This window comes from Cryptomeria japonica, chromosome 5 (assembly GCF_030272615.1).
Source record: "Cryptomeria japonica chromosome 5, Sugi_1.0, whole genome shotgun sequence".
NCBI classification, from domain to species: Eukaryota; Viridiplantae; Streptophyta; class Pinopsida; order Cupressales; family Cupressaceae; genus Cryptomeria; species Cryptomeria japonica.
The window spans coordinates 911,913,241-911,928,011 of NC_081409.1; the positions used below are offsets into that span (position 1 = coordinate 911,913,241).

At 34.8% G+C, this 14,771-nt stretch overlaps 1 protein-coding gene across 1 annotated transcript; it reads right to left on the reverse strand.

The window, feature by feature from the left end:
* Positions 1-3,297: 3,297 nt before the first annotated feature.
* On the reverse strand, positions 3,298-10,235 carry LOC131042943 (LIM domain-containing protein WLIM1). The gene is made up of 5 exons (XM_057976284.1): positions 9,854-10,235; positions 4,758-4,854; positions 4,580-4,623; positions 4,098-4,187; positions 3,298-3,986 (listed from the first exon to the last, which is right to left on the reverse strand). The coding sequence occupies exons 1-5, from the start codon at positions 9,986-9,988 to the stop codon at positions 3,765-3,767; spliced, it is 588 nt and encodes a 195-aa protein (XP_057832267.1). The 5' UTR covers positions 9,989-10,235; the 3' UTR covers positions 3,298-3,764.
* Between the last annotated feature and the right edge of the window lie 4,536 nt (positions 10,236-14,771).

Below are 14,771 nucleotides of genomic sequence, written 5' to 3' on the forward strand. Positions count from 1 at the left end.
GAGTGCTCTACCATTGAACTACTGGCCCCTCTTGGATCAGTCCATCGTTGGTCCAGGTGTGGCTTATTTCCAACACCAACACCCCCCCTTAAGCCACACCTTTCGTGTGCTTGGTGCTCCTAGCTTGGATCTAGCTTTGATACCATGTTGAGACATGGACCAGCTAGGACTCGAACCTAGGACATTCCATACATTGTTGGAGTGCTCTACCACTGAGCTACTGGCCCCTCTTGGACCAATCCATTGTTGGTCTGGGTGTGGCTTATTTCCAACACCAACAAGATCCTATATCAAACCTAGCAAGAAAGTGCCCTTATTAGTATAAATTCTCGTCACATTTGAAAAAGGCTTATGTTATTAATGTGATGTTTAAACAATCCATAAGCTAATCCACCTATTCTAGAGTAGCACGTAACAAGATCTTGCTTAGTCACATTTTTTAGGTGGGCATCTATGGAGAGCATGCAATAGCCTTGAGCAACACCATCTAATGAATACATGCTACATATTAACTAGCTAAAGGATGCTTGGTAAAGACACTTTGGCACAATTTTGCCTCATTGCAATTTAAAAACTAGGCCCGCTATATGAACTTACAACTCATGGACACCAATGGGATGATTGGTGGGGTTACCTTTTCATTCGATATTGGGGCCCACTTCAAATGAGAGCGACATTTGTCACCCTTTCGTGAGTTCACGAATTTGAGATTTTCTAACAAAATTACAATAGACTAAGGGAACACAACACATGGAACACTATGAACAAGCATGGCATCATTGTACACTAGGGGAAGAGCACCAACTACTACCCATGTTCCAATAACCTTTCACTCCTTACACACTCAACCCCAATGACTAACTATAAAGAAACCTAACAAAAAACAAAATTCAAAAAACTAAGCTCATTAATAAATTTCACCTATATCAATAGCCACCCATTTTTTAGCAATTTTGGACCATAAATGACCATTTGTGCACCATTATTGGCACCCATAGCGCACAACTACTAGGGCATGTGTGTGTAAGTATTAGCAAATTTAAGTGCACGATTGTTGAAGCATCTTTAAGTAGGTATCGGATGACACTCTGAAATGTGTATTTTTTTACCCTTGTGCGCATAATGAATCCCACAACGTGCATTGTTACTACCCAGAAGTCGCATGTGGAGACAACAAATTTTTTTTGTCAAAATCCAATGTACTGTTTAAAATCTTTGGATGTGTGAAGTTAGCTATAACGGCTATTGGTACGCTTCCCTAACATGAAGAGAAGTCAACGCACACAAGGCCCACTAGTAAACAAGCTACATGGTGCAATTTCACAGCATCATGACTTTATGGTGTGACTGCTTAAAGGAACCCACCATATGAAGACCTTGAGCAATAAAAAAATGACAACTAACAACTACTCAACATTACGTAGAGACCATAACAAAACACTTTGAGGCAAAATAAAATAAATCCATGCAACTCGAAATAGGAAAGGCCTTAGGAAAGAGGGGTTGATAACATGACATAAGACATAAATTTGTAACTTCAGTTAATGGCAACCATGAGCAATAGGTGGACCTCATAACAAAACAAAAGTAACAAAGCCAATAAGGTTTAGGTTTTAAGCCAAAGCAAATGAATAAAACCATTTTAAAAAAACTAGACAAAAACCCTAAAATCTTAGAAAGGCACTACCAATATTGACCCTAAAACAATATATTCTCATTCCAAGCTTATGATTTCTATATTGCAAAATAAGGCATGATTTCTATATTGCAAAAGAAGGCACAACATATTGAAGAATGTTCATATTGTGTCATATACTAGATGTCTCAATTTTGCAAGTATTATTTTCCACGTTTAGTTGATTGCTAGTGAATAACACAAATATTGGTTCCGAAACACAATTTGCAGATATTATATATTTTCTTGGCTTTTGCTAATTGCTAATTTATCAAAAAGTGTAAGTTGCAATATACAAAGTTTTGCAGCCAACATATGTTAAATACATCGAGTTCCAAAACACTGTCCAAATTAAAAAGAAAAAAGGAAAAAGAAAAAAGAAAAAAAAAAAAGAAAAAAGAAAAAAAAATTAACCATCCCATAAATAAAACAGTCAAAATTAAAAAGAAAAAAGAAAAAAAAAACTAACCATCCCATAAATAAATAAATAAATTAATAAGAAAAAGAAGAACATTGAATAAAAAGACAATGCACCTAAACAAGATCTTCCAAAACACTTATTTTGCTACCCACCCAACTTGCACCTATAAAATTCTCTTCAAAAATCACTGCAATTTAATGAAAAACACTTGCAATTCTTTCACCTATAATTCTCTTCAAAAATCACTGCAATTATCCTTCAAATATTTATGATTTTCTTCAGAGGTAATTCACTTTGAAAACACTTACAAAATCTTGTTGGGCTCTTCTACTCGCATTTAAGCTTTGCTGCAAAGCCATGATCATGTTGCCGCCATTCATTAACACAAGGAAATAAGTGGCGAGCTATAGACACGGTATAGGAACCTACGACAAAGGCCACAAAAGCAAAACATGCAAAATAACATGCAATAACATTTGCTGAATTGTTGTTTTTTATATCTGTCACCACTCATCCTTTTAAAAAAAAATTATTCATAAAGCAAATAAGAGGGGAGATTTCTTGATTACCACGACACATTTGGCAAATTGCTGACTTTCTTGAAAACTCACAGGACGCTGTTAATTGTAACTTGGAAAATCCAAAGAAACAGTTGATTGTATGATCTTAAGCATTGATATACCCCTGCACGTGATAGATTTAAAAACGTGTAAAATAGATATCTTCCGCATGCACATTGGTACATTTACCCACATGAACTTAGCCTTCACCTGTGTTGGGTGCCATTTACCCACAATTTGAGTGCATTTTATGCTACTAGTATTTAAACACTTTTTACCCCGATTTTGAGACTAAGTTACAGAACTATATGACCATTTGATAAAATGGTGGAGTGTGGCCTGCAAAAGCTTGGAGTCGCCAATGATTTTCATATAGTTCAAGAAAATATTATATTCTACAAACTACAACATATTAAACCGAATTGCTTCAATATTCACTCATTTGGAAATAAAAACTAGATGATCCCAAAACACGAGAGATCATTTGAGTTGGTGATCATAACAAAACATCCAATTCCTTGAGCCTATACATATAGTGTTTGGGCCTTTAATTTGTTAATATTTCTCTTCTTATCAAATAGCTTGAAGTATATTTGCCAACAAACTATATGGCAATCATCCATGGCAAAAGAGGATTCATGTCAACTACAAAATTTCTGCAATGCATTCCATGTTTACAAACAATAAACATAGAGTTCCTATTAACGTATGTCCTTCATTCAACCAGAAATTATTCAGGTTAAAATGGACACACCAAAATTCATACAGCTAACCATCAAGATAATTATAACATTATTTTATAGCGAAGATCCTCTGCCTCGAGGTCTCAGAGGGATATAGTAATATAACAAACAATTACAAGCCTCAAAAACTAACTCATGAATCATACACAAACCATCTTGATTAAACATTCCTATGCTCTCAACTTTTCCCAGCAAACATATTCCCTAGAAAGAAAACAAGTTGCAAATACTCACTAAACACCCACACCACACCTGTGAGAAAAAAAATACACTTAATAGTCACAGGCTATTGTACACACTTCCTTACAAAATTAAAAAATAATGAAAAAATTACACAAATACAGCCAAAAGAAAGGCTCTGCTGGCTACTCCTCCGCTGTGTTCTCAGTCACCCCTTTTACGGGTGTACTTATGGGTGTACCCTTTGCAAGCTGGCTGAAGTTACCTTTCTCCCTAAAGAGTTGAGAATGGTGGTGTCTACAGTAAAGCCTGCCTTCATGTGCAACATAATTTGAGGGGCTTATGACACAACCACCATGGCTGCACTTAAAGCAAGGTTTGTGGTATGCAGTGCCATCAACTGCAACCTGCAAATCAAATACACTAAAATGTTAAAAACTCCCAGTACCACAAAGTGAGTCAATTCATCATAAGACTTCCAGGTACAGATAAAAATACAGTAAATGATGGAAAATTACCTTCTCGAGTGGATACACAGTCTTTCCACAGGCAACACATTTATCTTGTGTGCCAGAAAAAAGTGCAGAGATCCTAGAGGGTGTTTTGTTCTGCTCAATCACAAAAACAAAGAATAAAGCCTTTGAACAGATGTAAAGAAATTTAGCTTTCAACATTTCTAACAAAATGGAAAATATCACACATCTGTAACAAAATTAACTAAACAAAAAAAATGCTAATCACCCACTCAATTTGTATGCATTGAAAGCACATTAATGTAACCACATGCTAATTAACAACCCACTCCCTATGTGTGCGTGCACATGCAAGAGTGTGTGCCATACCAATTACAAATGCAAGATCTGAAGCAATAATGATGCTGTTACAATCTATCGATGGCTAATCACCATTTAAAAGTTTTCCTACTCTCAGCAAGTTCCACTGATACTACACAGATTACATTTCGTGAGATACAATTAAGATAGTAATAGACAAAGGGTACCTCACTGTCAACGGACTTGTCATTTCTCAATGGTTTGGGAGTCCCTGAAAGAAAAGAATGCCAGAAAGAGATAAAGATTGCCTTCAATTAGTGCTGCCACTATAATAACCATTCTTGCTCTAAGAGAATCTAAGGGTCTTGAAACAAACTCAAAAGGAACAAGTATATGAAAACTTACCTTCAAAACTTTTATCCAAACTTCCTGTTCTCTTAAAAAGCTGGTCAAAGTGAGGCTTGCAATAGAGAACTCCTTCAAATGATGAGTAGTTACTAAGCTGCAACCAGAATCGAAGATTTTAAATATTAGATAAAGCTGGTCAAACCTCAAAGTGAGACTCGCAATAGAGAATTCATTCAAATGATGAGTAATTACTAAGCTGCAACCAGAATTGAAGATTTAAGATATTAGATAGGTAATAGATGTTAACAGAACCTAAGTAAAACGGGCAAATTGAAAAAAATCAGAGGTTAATGCAACCTACATAAACAGTCTAAAATGAACAAGTGTAACCTACTATGAAAAAACAAAGGGGCTTCCAAATAAATCATCACTATTTTCATTAGAAACAGCTTTAGACTTCACAAAATACATAAATACATCCATCTTAAAGAAGTCGCAATATTCAAAAAGCTCATTGTAAGGAACCATCTGGAAGACAACGCTACTACAACAAAAAAGCCTAATTTCTTACATACTTGTCATATTATTTGCGTCCCACAGAAATCAAATTATCACGCAGCTTCAAGGTCTAAAATTCCCTTTTCTTTTCCAACATTTTCTGTTTAGGGCTTAGAAAATTTCAATGTCTCATTAGAGAGAAATGGCTATATAATCACATTAATTCAACTGTGGAAAAATATAGGTTATCCTCAGTGTATATATGGTCCTAGGGCTTTCTAGTTTAACACTTCTAAAGGTCCACATACTCATCATTATCAATTAAAAATTAAAATCCTATTTTACCAGATCGGCCTTAAAATTGGCCATTTCTAGGTGTGAGTTGTACCAGAATCAGGTAACAGAATAGAATATAGGTTTGCATAGGGTTCAGTTTGGAGCAATTGAATTCGCCTGGCAACACTGCAGCTCAAACCTGGGTGATTATACGATCATGTAGCGAACCTAGAACAACTCCACAAAAATTCCAGCAGTTGATGAAGGTTTCAACACATTTTTTTGAGTCTTCAACCAGAAAACCCTAAATGACTATTGCAGCAATGCGAAACCCTATACCATGAATTTTTTAAAGCATAGTTCATGTGTATTTTGCTTGCATGTGGGTGGAAAGGGAATGTATGAGTCACGAATGTTTGATCAGGGGGGTTTTTGGGTTCAAAACTTCATGGGATCTCACACCATTTGCATATTTTATTCTTTATTGGGAGTTATCAGTCATGAGGGCACATGAGAGTCTGAGCAGGAAATCCAAGAATCGCTGTAAACATGACTGCAACGAACAAGGAAAAATGAAAACCACTTTATTATTATAAATTTATAACACATAATATGATGATTTGCATCCATACAACTTGCCTTTACTGTGTTTGATCTAAAGGAAACAATTTGTTATCTTTTTACAAACAAATTACCATAATATATATTGTTATAAATATTTATAATTTATATATAGTAAAACATTTCAATTCATGTTTATGTATTAAATATTTTAAAGACATTAGTATATTATATTTTAATTTCTAAATACATTAGTATATTGTACTTCAATTTTTAAATATTTATTGTAGCTTTGTTTAGTCTGTATGTGTGTGTGTGTGCGCTGTGTGTGAGAGAGAGATTTATATGTTTTTTGCAGAGACATAATCAGAACATACCCAGCCCCCCAAACAAATCTGTCATACTGGCATATTGTACTCGTACCCATACCAAACCTCCATTTCAATTTGGTAACTCAGTTAAAATCCAGAATACCAAAAGATATTTAAATCCATGTTCCACAGTGTTTCTGGGACGGGGATGGTAGGAAGTGTGGGTATGACTTTCAAGGACAGCAGGGGTGAGGGGCCATTTTTGCCAGGACAGCAGGGGAGGACTTAAACAATAGGAAAATTTAAAATAAGGGAAATTTCAACTGTTCATATGATAAGGCATTCACCATATTCATTATATAACCATATTACATAGCATTAGAGCTGAATTGAGAATTCAACTGAGTCAACATACAAATTAACAAAGTTTTATTGTTTTCGTAATTTCATTTTAGTTTTCATTGTCAACATGCATATACAGCTAAGACCAAAATGCTACAACTACAAAATGACAAAATTTAGATTGTCTGAAAACAATATATTCCATAGTTTGGGCAAATTTCTCGATTAGGTATTTATTTAGTTGTTAACCATGCATTTCTCTCTCTCTAAATCACTTAAATTTTTGCTTGAAGTAAAGTTTCAATTGCTCTGACAACAGAAAGCCATGGTATTCAGTGATGAAATATCATTGACATATAAATCCCTGCTTTATTCCATTATTTAAAGAGACATTACACTGCAGTAGAGATTGCTTCGGCTCTATACAAAGCCATTTTAAACACACAAATTGCAGCTATGCTAGCAATGAACTGAAAACATGGTCCAAATACGGAGGGAAACATTATAACTGGGCTTATGGACCTTTTACTGCCATATTGTGGACTATTTTGTTTCAACTTTCAGGCATGATGACATCACGTTCACATTTCACAGCCATTATTAACAGCATTATGACAATAACAGGAATAACAGTTTAGGCAAGATGGTGGTGCATAGGCATAGCTTAAACAAACGCAGTCAACATTTCAGTGTACCATTCTTTAATAAAAAGGTTGAATTATGGTATACTGTATACTATACCCAATTTATCACAAATCCATTTCAGAACATTTGACTGAATTTGTTTTTAAACTGTGACAGCTGTCCAGGTATGGCCAACTATGGCTGCTGTCTGGGGACAGTGGACAGTCATTTCCAGGGCATTTCTAGACATATGAGTGGGGTAGGGGATAGCCCAGGACCTGCATCCTCAAAACAATCATGGGGGCAGGGACGGCCAGAAAAATCTGCAAAGATTTAAAGATCACATCCCCGTTGTAGAAGCCTATGGTGCAAGGAGCTTGTATGGCAGTTAAATGGCCATTGAGGCAGTCAACATTTCAGTGTACCATTCTTTAAAAAAAGGTTGTATTAAGGTATGCTGTATAATATCCCCAAATTAATCACAAATCCATTTCAGAACATTTGACTGAAATTTTTTTAAACTGTGACTGCTGTCCAGGGATGGCCAGCTGTGGCTGTTATCTGGGGACAGAGGAGAGTCATTTCCAGGGCATTTCTGGGCATGTGAGTGGGATAGGGAATAGCCCAGGGGTGTTTCTGACACATCCCTGCATCCCCAAAACATCATAGGGACAGGGACGGCCAGAAAATCAGCAAAGATTTAATGATCGCATCCCTGTTATAGAAGCCTGTGGTGCTAGGAGCTTGTGTCCCCATTGATATGTTCTATATCAAATTTCAGACAAACCTCATGCTAAGGATCAGAATCGCAAACAACATCAGATGAGTTACACATGGGGGTACAATAATATTAAATTATGTTTCATTTTCATGCTACTGGCATTTGATCATAGAGAAATAGTGTGCACTCATGAGAGAGGAGAGAAGAGAATGGATGACCAATGCCTCTGTCTGGAGGCCCAAACAGCCAATAGACCCATGAGGCAATGCACAGTTAACAGAAAAAATTTTACTTCATGTGGAACTGAAAACGCATAGCAGCACATAGCATTTTAAGGTGTACTTAAAAGATAAAACGGAAACCTAAGCACACACATGTGGTTCCTAGAGAACTTAAAAGGAAATACAACAAAATGCCGCAGCAAACCACACTGCAGTACCGACCAATTATCCCAAAAACATTATTACAAAAGAAATAACATTTTCAAACACTCAGCAGTAAACTCAAAGACAAAGCAAATCAAAATAATTTTTATAATGAAATTATGAAGGGCATTCACATCACTTATCAGTGCTGATTTTATCATCCCCAACAACTAAACATAAGCCAAATTTTAAAATCCATCTGTATAAAAAATCGTAAGATCAACCCAAAATTATCACAAAAAGTTGCCGTCAATCTCAAACCAGTAATCTCTCACTCACCCCGACATTATCTAAACTCCCAAACAAGGAACTCAAATACAAGAAAACTTAGCAATAAGCTTAAACTTGACATGAAGTGGCCATTATATGCTTGCTCTAAAAATCACAAGTATAATCTTAAACTGATAAATGGATTTCAAACCTAATCCTAAGAAAATGATTAGCTATAAAATTTAATGTCCAGGACAGCATAACAAAAAACTGAAAAAGGGCATCTAGCAAATTGGTGTCATTGTTCATAGACCAGTCGGAGTAAAGCTTTGATCCTAGAACCTCATATTAGCATGCCGGGGCACCCTACCACCCTTGACAGTGCTGAAGGTCAATTGTTTTTTGAATAATTGGCACTTCATAGGCGAAGACCCACCAATAATTGGACAGCACCTAAAGTTAGATATCAATGTAAAATACAAACTCTGAACCTCACATGCAAAATCAAATTTTTAGCAAATTAAAACTCAACAATTATCATACGGTGCCTCCCATTGAAAATCGCTAAAGCTTGAAAAATTGAAATGTCAATTAAAGCTGACTGGTTAGACATCAACTATCATCTAAATCCCGGAATTTTTCAAGTCGACCATTTAATTTATCCAATGTAAAAGAAAATGCATATAATCCTACAAAAATCTCTAATTCGATCAGTGAACCTATCCAATAAAAAAGAAATGACCTAAATCCTTTGCAGTGTTGTTAACTCGATCACTACTCATTATCCAAAATTGGATATAAGAAAATTAGCCATGCACTTCATATCTTTATGTTTGCTTTTTTTTTTTGCGGACACGACGTTATTTTGCCAAATGGATATCAGAAAACAGATAAAACAGATAAAGCCCACCTAAAGACTGATACTCTGGTGCAAGCACATTGCCCTCAAAGCAGCAAAAAACTACAGGAAAAAACGAAAGCTCAACAAAATCTCTCATGACTAAAATTTTCATAAAACGGTGAAGTTATAAACAAAAGAATCAGCTTTCGTTGAATACTCCCTTGAACTGACTACCCACATAAAACCCAAGACCAAATAGAGTAAAACCCTAGAAACCCTAAAATGAACCTAATACCAACTTCACTCACAAAAAAGGGAAAATTTATTCAGTATCTGATAAATACCTTCAATGTGCCCTTGCAGTGATGACATCGAAAGCATGCCTTGTGATAAACAGAATTATCAGCTGTCAATTGATCGACCAAGTATACAGTCTTATCACAGGCCTTACATTTCTGTGTTGTACCAGCAAACGCCATGCCTGCTAACGTGAATGAATCTCCACAAATATTTTACAAAACAGAAGAAATTTGAAAGGCAGGATTGTGAGCAATCCGATAAAACCCAATTCAACAAAAATATTAGAGGATTTTATTTTGGCCAAAAAACGCCTCCCACCGATTCTATGTGCTCCCTCTTAATCATAGTAATGTTTGTATTGACCGGATTTCAAATGCCCATTAATTTTCTTATATGTGGCCTATTTTAGTCCTCTTTTCTTTTCTGAAAGTGCTTTATATAATCTTGTTTTCTATTTTTCTGGAGGGCAAAGTTTGGCTTTGCCTTTACTTTTCGAGCATTTGCAATATATTTTTTAAAATAAAATATAGGCTTATGTGTAGATGTTTTCTTCTTTTGAGCTGGAATACACTTGGCTTTTTGAAAAATAATAATTTTTCGGTGGGAAATTTTCATTGAAAAATGATAGCTTTCATGGACTTGGTTATATGTTGGTGGTTTAGTTGGGGCCTACCTTTGTTGTCTTGGCCCAATGTGAATCACTATGCTTTAAGGAGTTGGTGTATTTGGATTGACAATTAAATTAATCTTGTTTAACATTGTAAACAAATGAAAAAAATATCTTAATGATGATGATGCAATTGAATTAGGATTAAAAAATAGTGGAAGGATGTTAACAAAATTTAAAAATGGTGTAAAATATCTTTTTAATTTGTTAAAAGTTTTAGAAAAGATTTATTTATAAATAAATGAAATTTTATCATGTAGAGTTATATCTTCATATTTGAGGAGGGAAAATGGATCAGAACTTGTGGCGGCAAAATCGGGTTGAATTGTCGAGACCGAAGGGAGCAGGTCGTCCCGGTCCTTCGAATATCGGGGTCAAATAGGCTATATCTTTTCTGGATCAAGATGATGCACATAATCCACTATTGCAAGGTTGTCATAAATTTTCGAGACTAAGGGGAGTCGGTCGCCCCGGTCCTTAGCTTTTTGCACCTTCAAAATCTAAGTTTGATCATTGTTTTCTGTACTATCGGATTCCTCGCTCGTAGCTCTTTAAACAATTTCTCGCACGCAAAGAGAAAGAAATAGGGTTGTTGATGGGAGTTTGCCTTAGATCAAACCTCGCTTTAGGAATTAACCTTGAATTGAAATGTTGAAGTAAACGTTGTATCATAATACCTTAGATAGATGCAATGACTAATTGAAGTTGATAATGAAATGCTCTTTAGATGTGATCACAAGTATTGATACAACTTCACATGTAAGAAAAGTTATGGAGTTGAGCCAATTGAGTTAGATATATACTTGAAGTAGAAATATTGTGATGCAAAAGTGTTCTTGTAATTCCATGGTCAAGGTGAAGGAAATATTTATGACAAATGCATAAGGAATATTGTCTTGTATTCATCAAAGGTGCATCATACATAATTATAGAATCTAGTAGAAAAGAAGCTTTTGTAAGAAGATGGGGTTACATAGCAATATAATTCAGTAGAGAAATCCTAGAGTATAACCATACTAGGTTATCTAGACGGACTAGGTAGAGTAGTAGGAAGACTAGTTTATAGAATGTACAATGAGTTGTATTTATGCAATGGGTTGTCAACTAAACCATCCACAATATGTTTGCAATTGTCATGAACATATATTTGGTATGTTTCCTATGTGACCAAGATTGTGCTAGAAATTGCATATGTATAATATCAATTGGTCGGTATGAACATGTAGAGCAAGCACAACCTAGTTTTAGACTCATATAAATTCAAACTAGTTCTACTGGTGTAGATGCATGTGCCCCCACATGTAAGTTATGTATAATGCAAAGAAGTATTGTAGGAACTAATGGGACTAATTGTTATAATTTACATAACACATCATATTTTCCCCAAAAAATACATATAACCCATTTTTCGAATCATAATTTGAATCCAAATCATTTTTTAAAAATCCTAAAAATTTCATTAATCATCGACCAACTTTTGCATGATATCAATTTTGACTGTCTGATTTGATCCATATTTCCTCTTGTGTTCTTTTCTAGATTTCTTTTTCACAAAGTTTGAGGTTTTGATTTCATGTAAAATTTGGTTCAATCCTTGTCCATTGTTTAGAATTCATAGCCTTACATGACTTCGCATTATAAGTCGACTCAGCCTGCCTTCATCATCCGATTGACCTTGATTTCTACTGTTCTAAATTCTGAAGTGCACAAGATATTAAATCCCTTGAGAAACCCTATGTATAATTGCAAATTTGAAATCCTCAGTGTGTCTGATTCAACATTGAAATATTAATTCAGACCTCAGAATTTTATCAATCATGACTACCCACTGGAGTTTTTTTTGTTGAAGACAACAAACGGTATTATTTTAATGGCAAAATATGATATGATGGTTTCATTTATATGATTTGATGGTTTCATTTGTTCATCGATGACGATCAAATAACTGTCATGCTCATGCCATACACATTTTTGTATTTTTTCTGTCTTCTCATATGCTCTAATTCATATTATTACTTAAGCTTGAATATTTTAAACTTTCCATATTCCACTTCATTATTTAAATCATGAATGTGCTATGTTAATTTTGGATTGTGCTGGTTTTAATTTTTTAATTTCTGGGAATCTTACAAACTCTGTTTTTTTCTGTTTGTAGGACTTTCATAGAGATTTTAATCTGGAGCATAGCAAATAGGAGGATATGAAAATAGATTGAAAACAAAATAAAATTGCAGTTTGTTGCTATTTTAAGAATACAAACCATGATAATGCTAATGAAGGTGTGAATCACAGTATGCAATACAAAATGGGTCAATTGGGAGAAGATTTTACATAAGAAAATGTGTCATATCATAATATAATACTAATTTGATGTGTGAATTGGAGGAGAATGCAATAAATCTATTTCAGAACTAGTTTTACATAACTACTACATGAAAATCTTGACTTGAAAAGAGATTGTTGAGACAAAGTTTTGATATCAAAATTATGTTCAATTTTTTTCTTAAAAGATTAAATTAAAATTATCAAATTAAAATAGATCATTTAATATCTGTGATTAAATCAGTCATTTAATATCTGTGATTAAATTGGTCATTTAAGATCTGTGATTAAATAGTTGAATTGGAAGTTATCATTTTCTAAGCTAATACTTTATAAAGACCAACAAAAACATTGTAGAAGAGTTGGAAACAAGTTTTTTATATTCATTTTCTTTAAGATTTATTTGCAGGTTTCTTTCTTTCTTTCTTTCTTGATTGTCTAAACACGAGTCGATATTTTGATCTGAATTGCATAATTCGGCTAAGCATTTGATGAATTAATTTGAATACTTCATCACTGATATTTCTTGATTGTGGTGAGATACTCTATGGTCAATTTGGGTGCTTTTGTTTAAGTTCTTAATAAAATATATTTAAGGTTATAATGATTCTTGTACTTGTCATTACTAGATGATAGTACTATCTTGTATTATTAGTCAAGCAAGATTGATTTTGTTGTATTTTTATTCAAATATAATCAAATTTAGAATCAACATAAAACATGCTTTCTTTCTTCCTTTTAACCCTTTGTCTTTTGTATTTTTTAATAGATTGGGATTTACAATATGATTTAACATGTGATATGATTTGGAAAGCTATTATTTTATAATTACAAGTACTTTTCATTACTAATTTTCATCTTAAAATTATAAATGTGTGTGATGAGTTGATTCATAAATTGGTTATTTATTAATGCTATATCTAAAAACAATAATATTCTTGTGTAATAACTTGTTGTCATCGATTTCAGTTAATCTTAATCATGGTACAACCCCTACGAAACTTGTCCATTTCGTAGCCTACGTCCTCCAAGGTCGGTCAACTTCCCTCATAAGTCGTGTCGGTTTGCATCTTCATTTTTGTCATTTTCATGTTTTTGCCTTCATCTTTTATTTTATCTTTTGTCTGCACTTCGGGTTTTAAAACCCAGAATGCAGTGTTTCTTGTGTTTTCCTGCACGTCGGGTTTTAAAACCCGAAGTGCAGTTTTGGTCTGTCAAGTAATGCAGGTCGGGTTAAACCCGACCTGCAGGTCTACCCTTATGTGCAGGTCGGGAAATTTTTCCTGACCTACAGGTTAGGGAATTTTTCTCGACCTGCAAGTCTACCTATGTGCCCCAACCTGCAAGTTTGCCTATGTGTCGGTCAATGCAGGTATGCAGGTCTGCCTTTATGTGCAGGTCGAGAATTTTTTCTTGACCTGCCGGTCTAAGTGCAGGTTGGGGAATTTTTCCCGACTTGCAAGTTTGCCTTTATGTGCAAGTCGGGAAATTTTTCCCGACCTACCGATCTAATTGCAGGTTGGGGAATTTTTCTCGACCTACAAGTCTGCTTATGTGTAGGTCGGGAAATTTTTCCTGAGCTTCCGGTCTAAGTGCAGGTCAGGAAATTTTTCCCGACCTGCCGGTCTAAGTGCAGGTCAGAAAATTTTTCCCGATCTGCCAGTCTAATTGCAAGTCGGGGAATTTTTCCCGACCTGCAAGTTTGCCTATGTGCATGTCGGGAAAATTTTTCCGACCTACAGCCTTGACCTACCCAAGTGCAAATCAGGTTTTAAAACGCGATCTGTTGTTTTTACTGTCTTTTTGTCTAAGCGTAATTTTGATCTTTCAGGCATCTCTCTGGATCTTTGAAGTTGGTGATTTGATGGTGAATGTCGATTTTCGTGATGAAAATGTTATAGATTTTGGCGGATAACTGAACTTTCTCCAAGTAAATCCAAAGGGAAGAAATTGAAGAATAAAGTGTCACATCA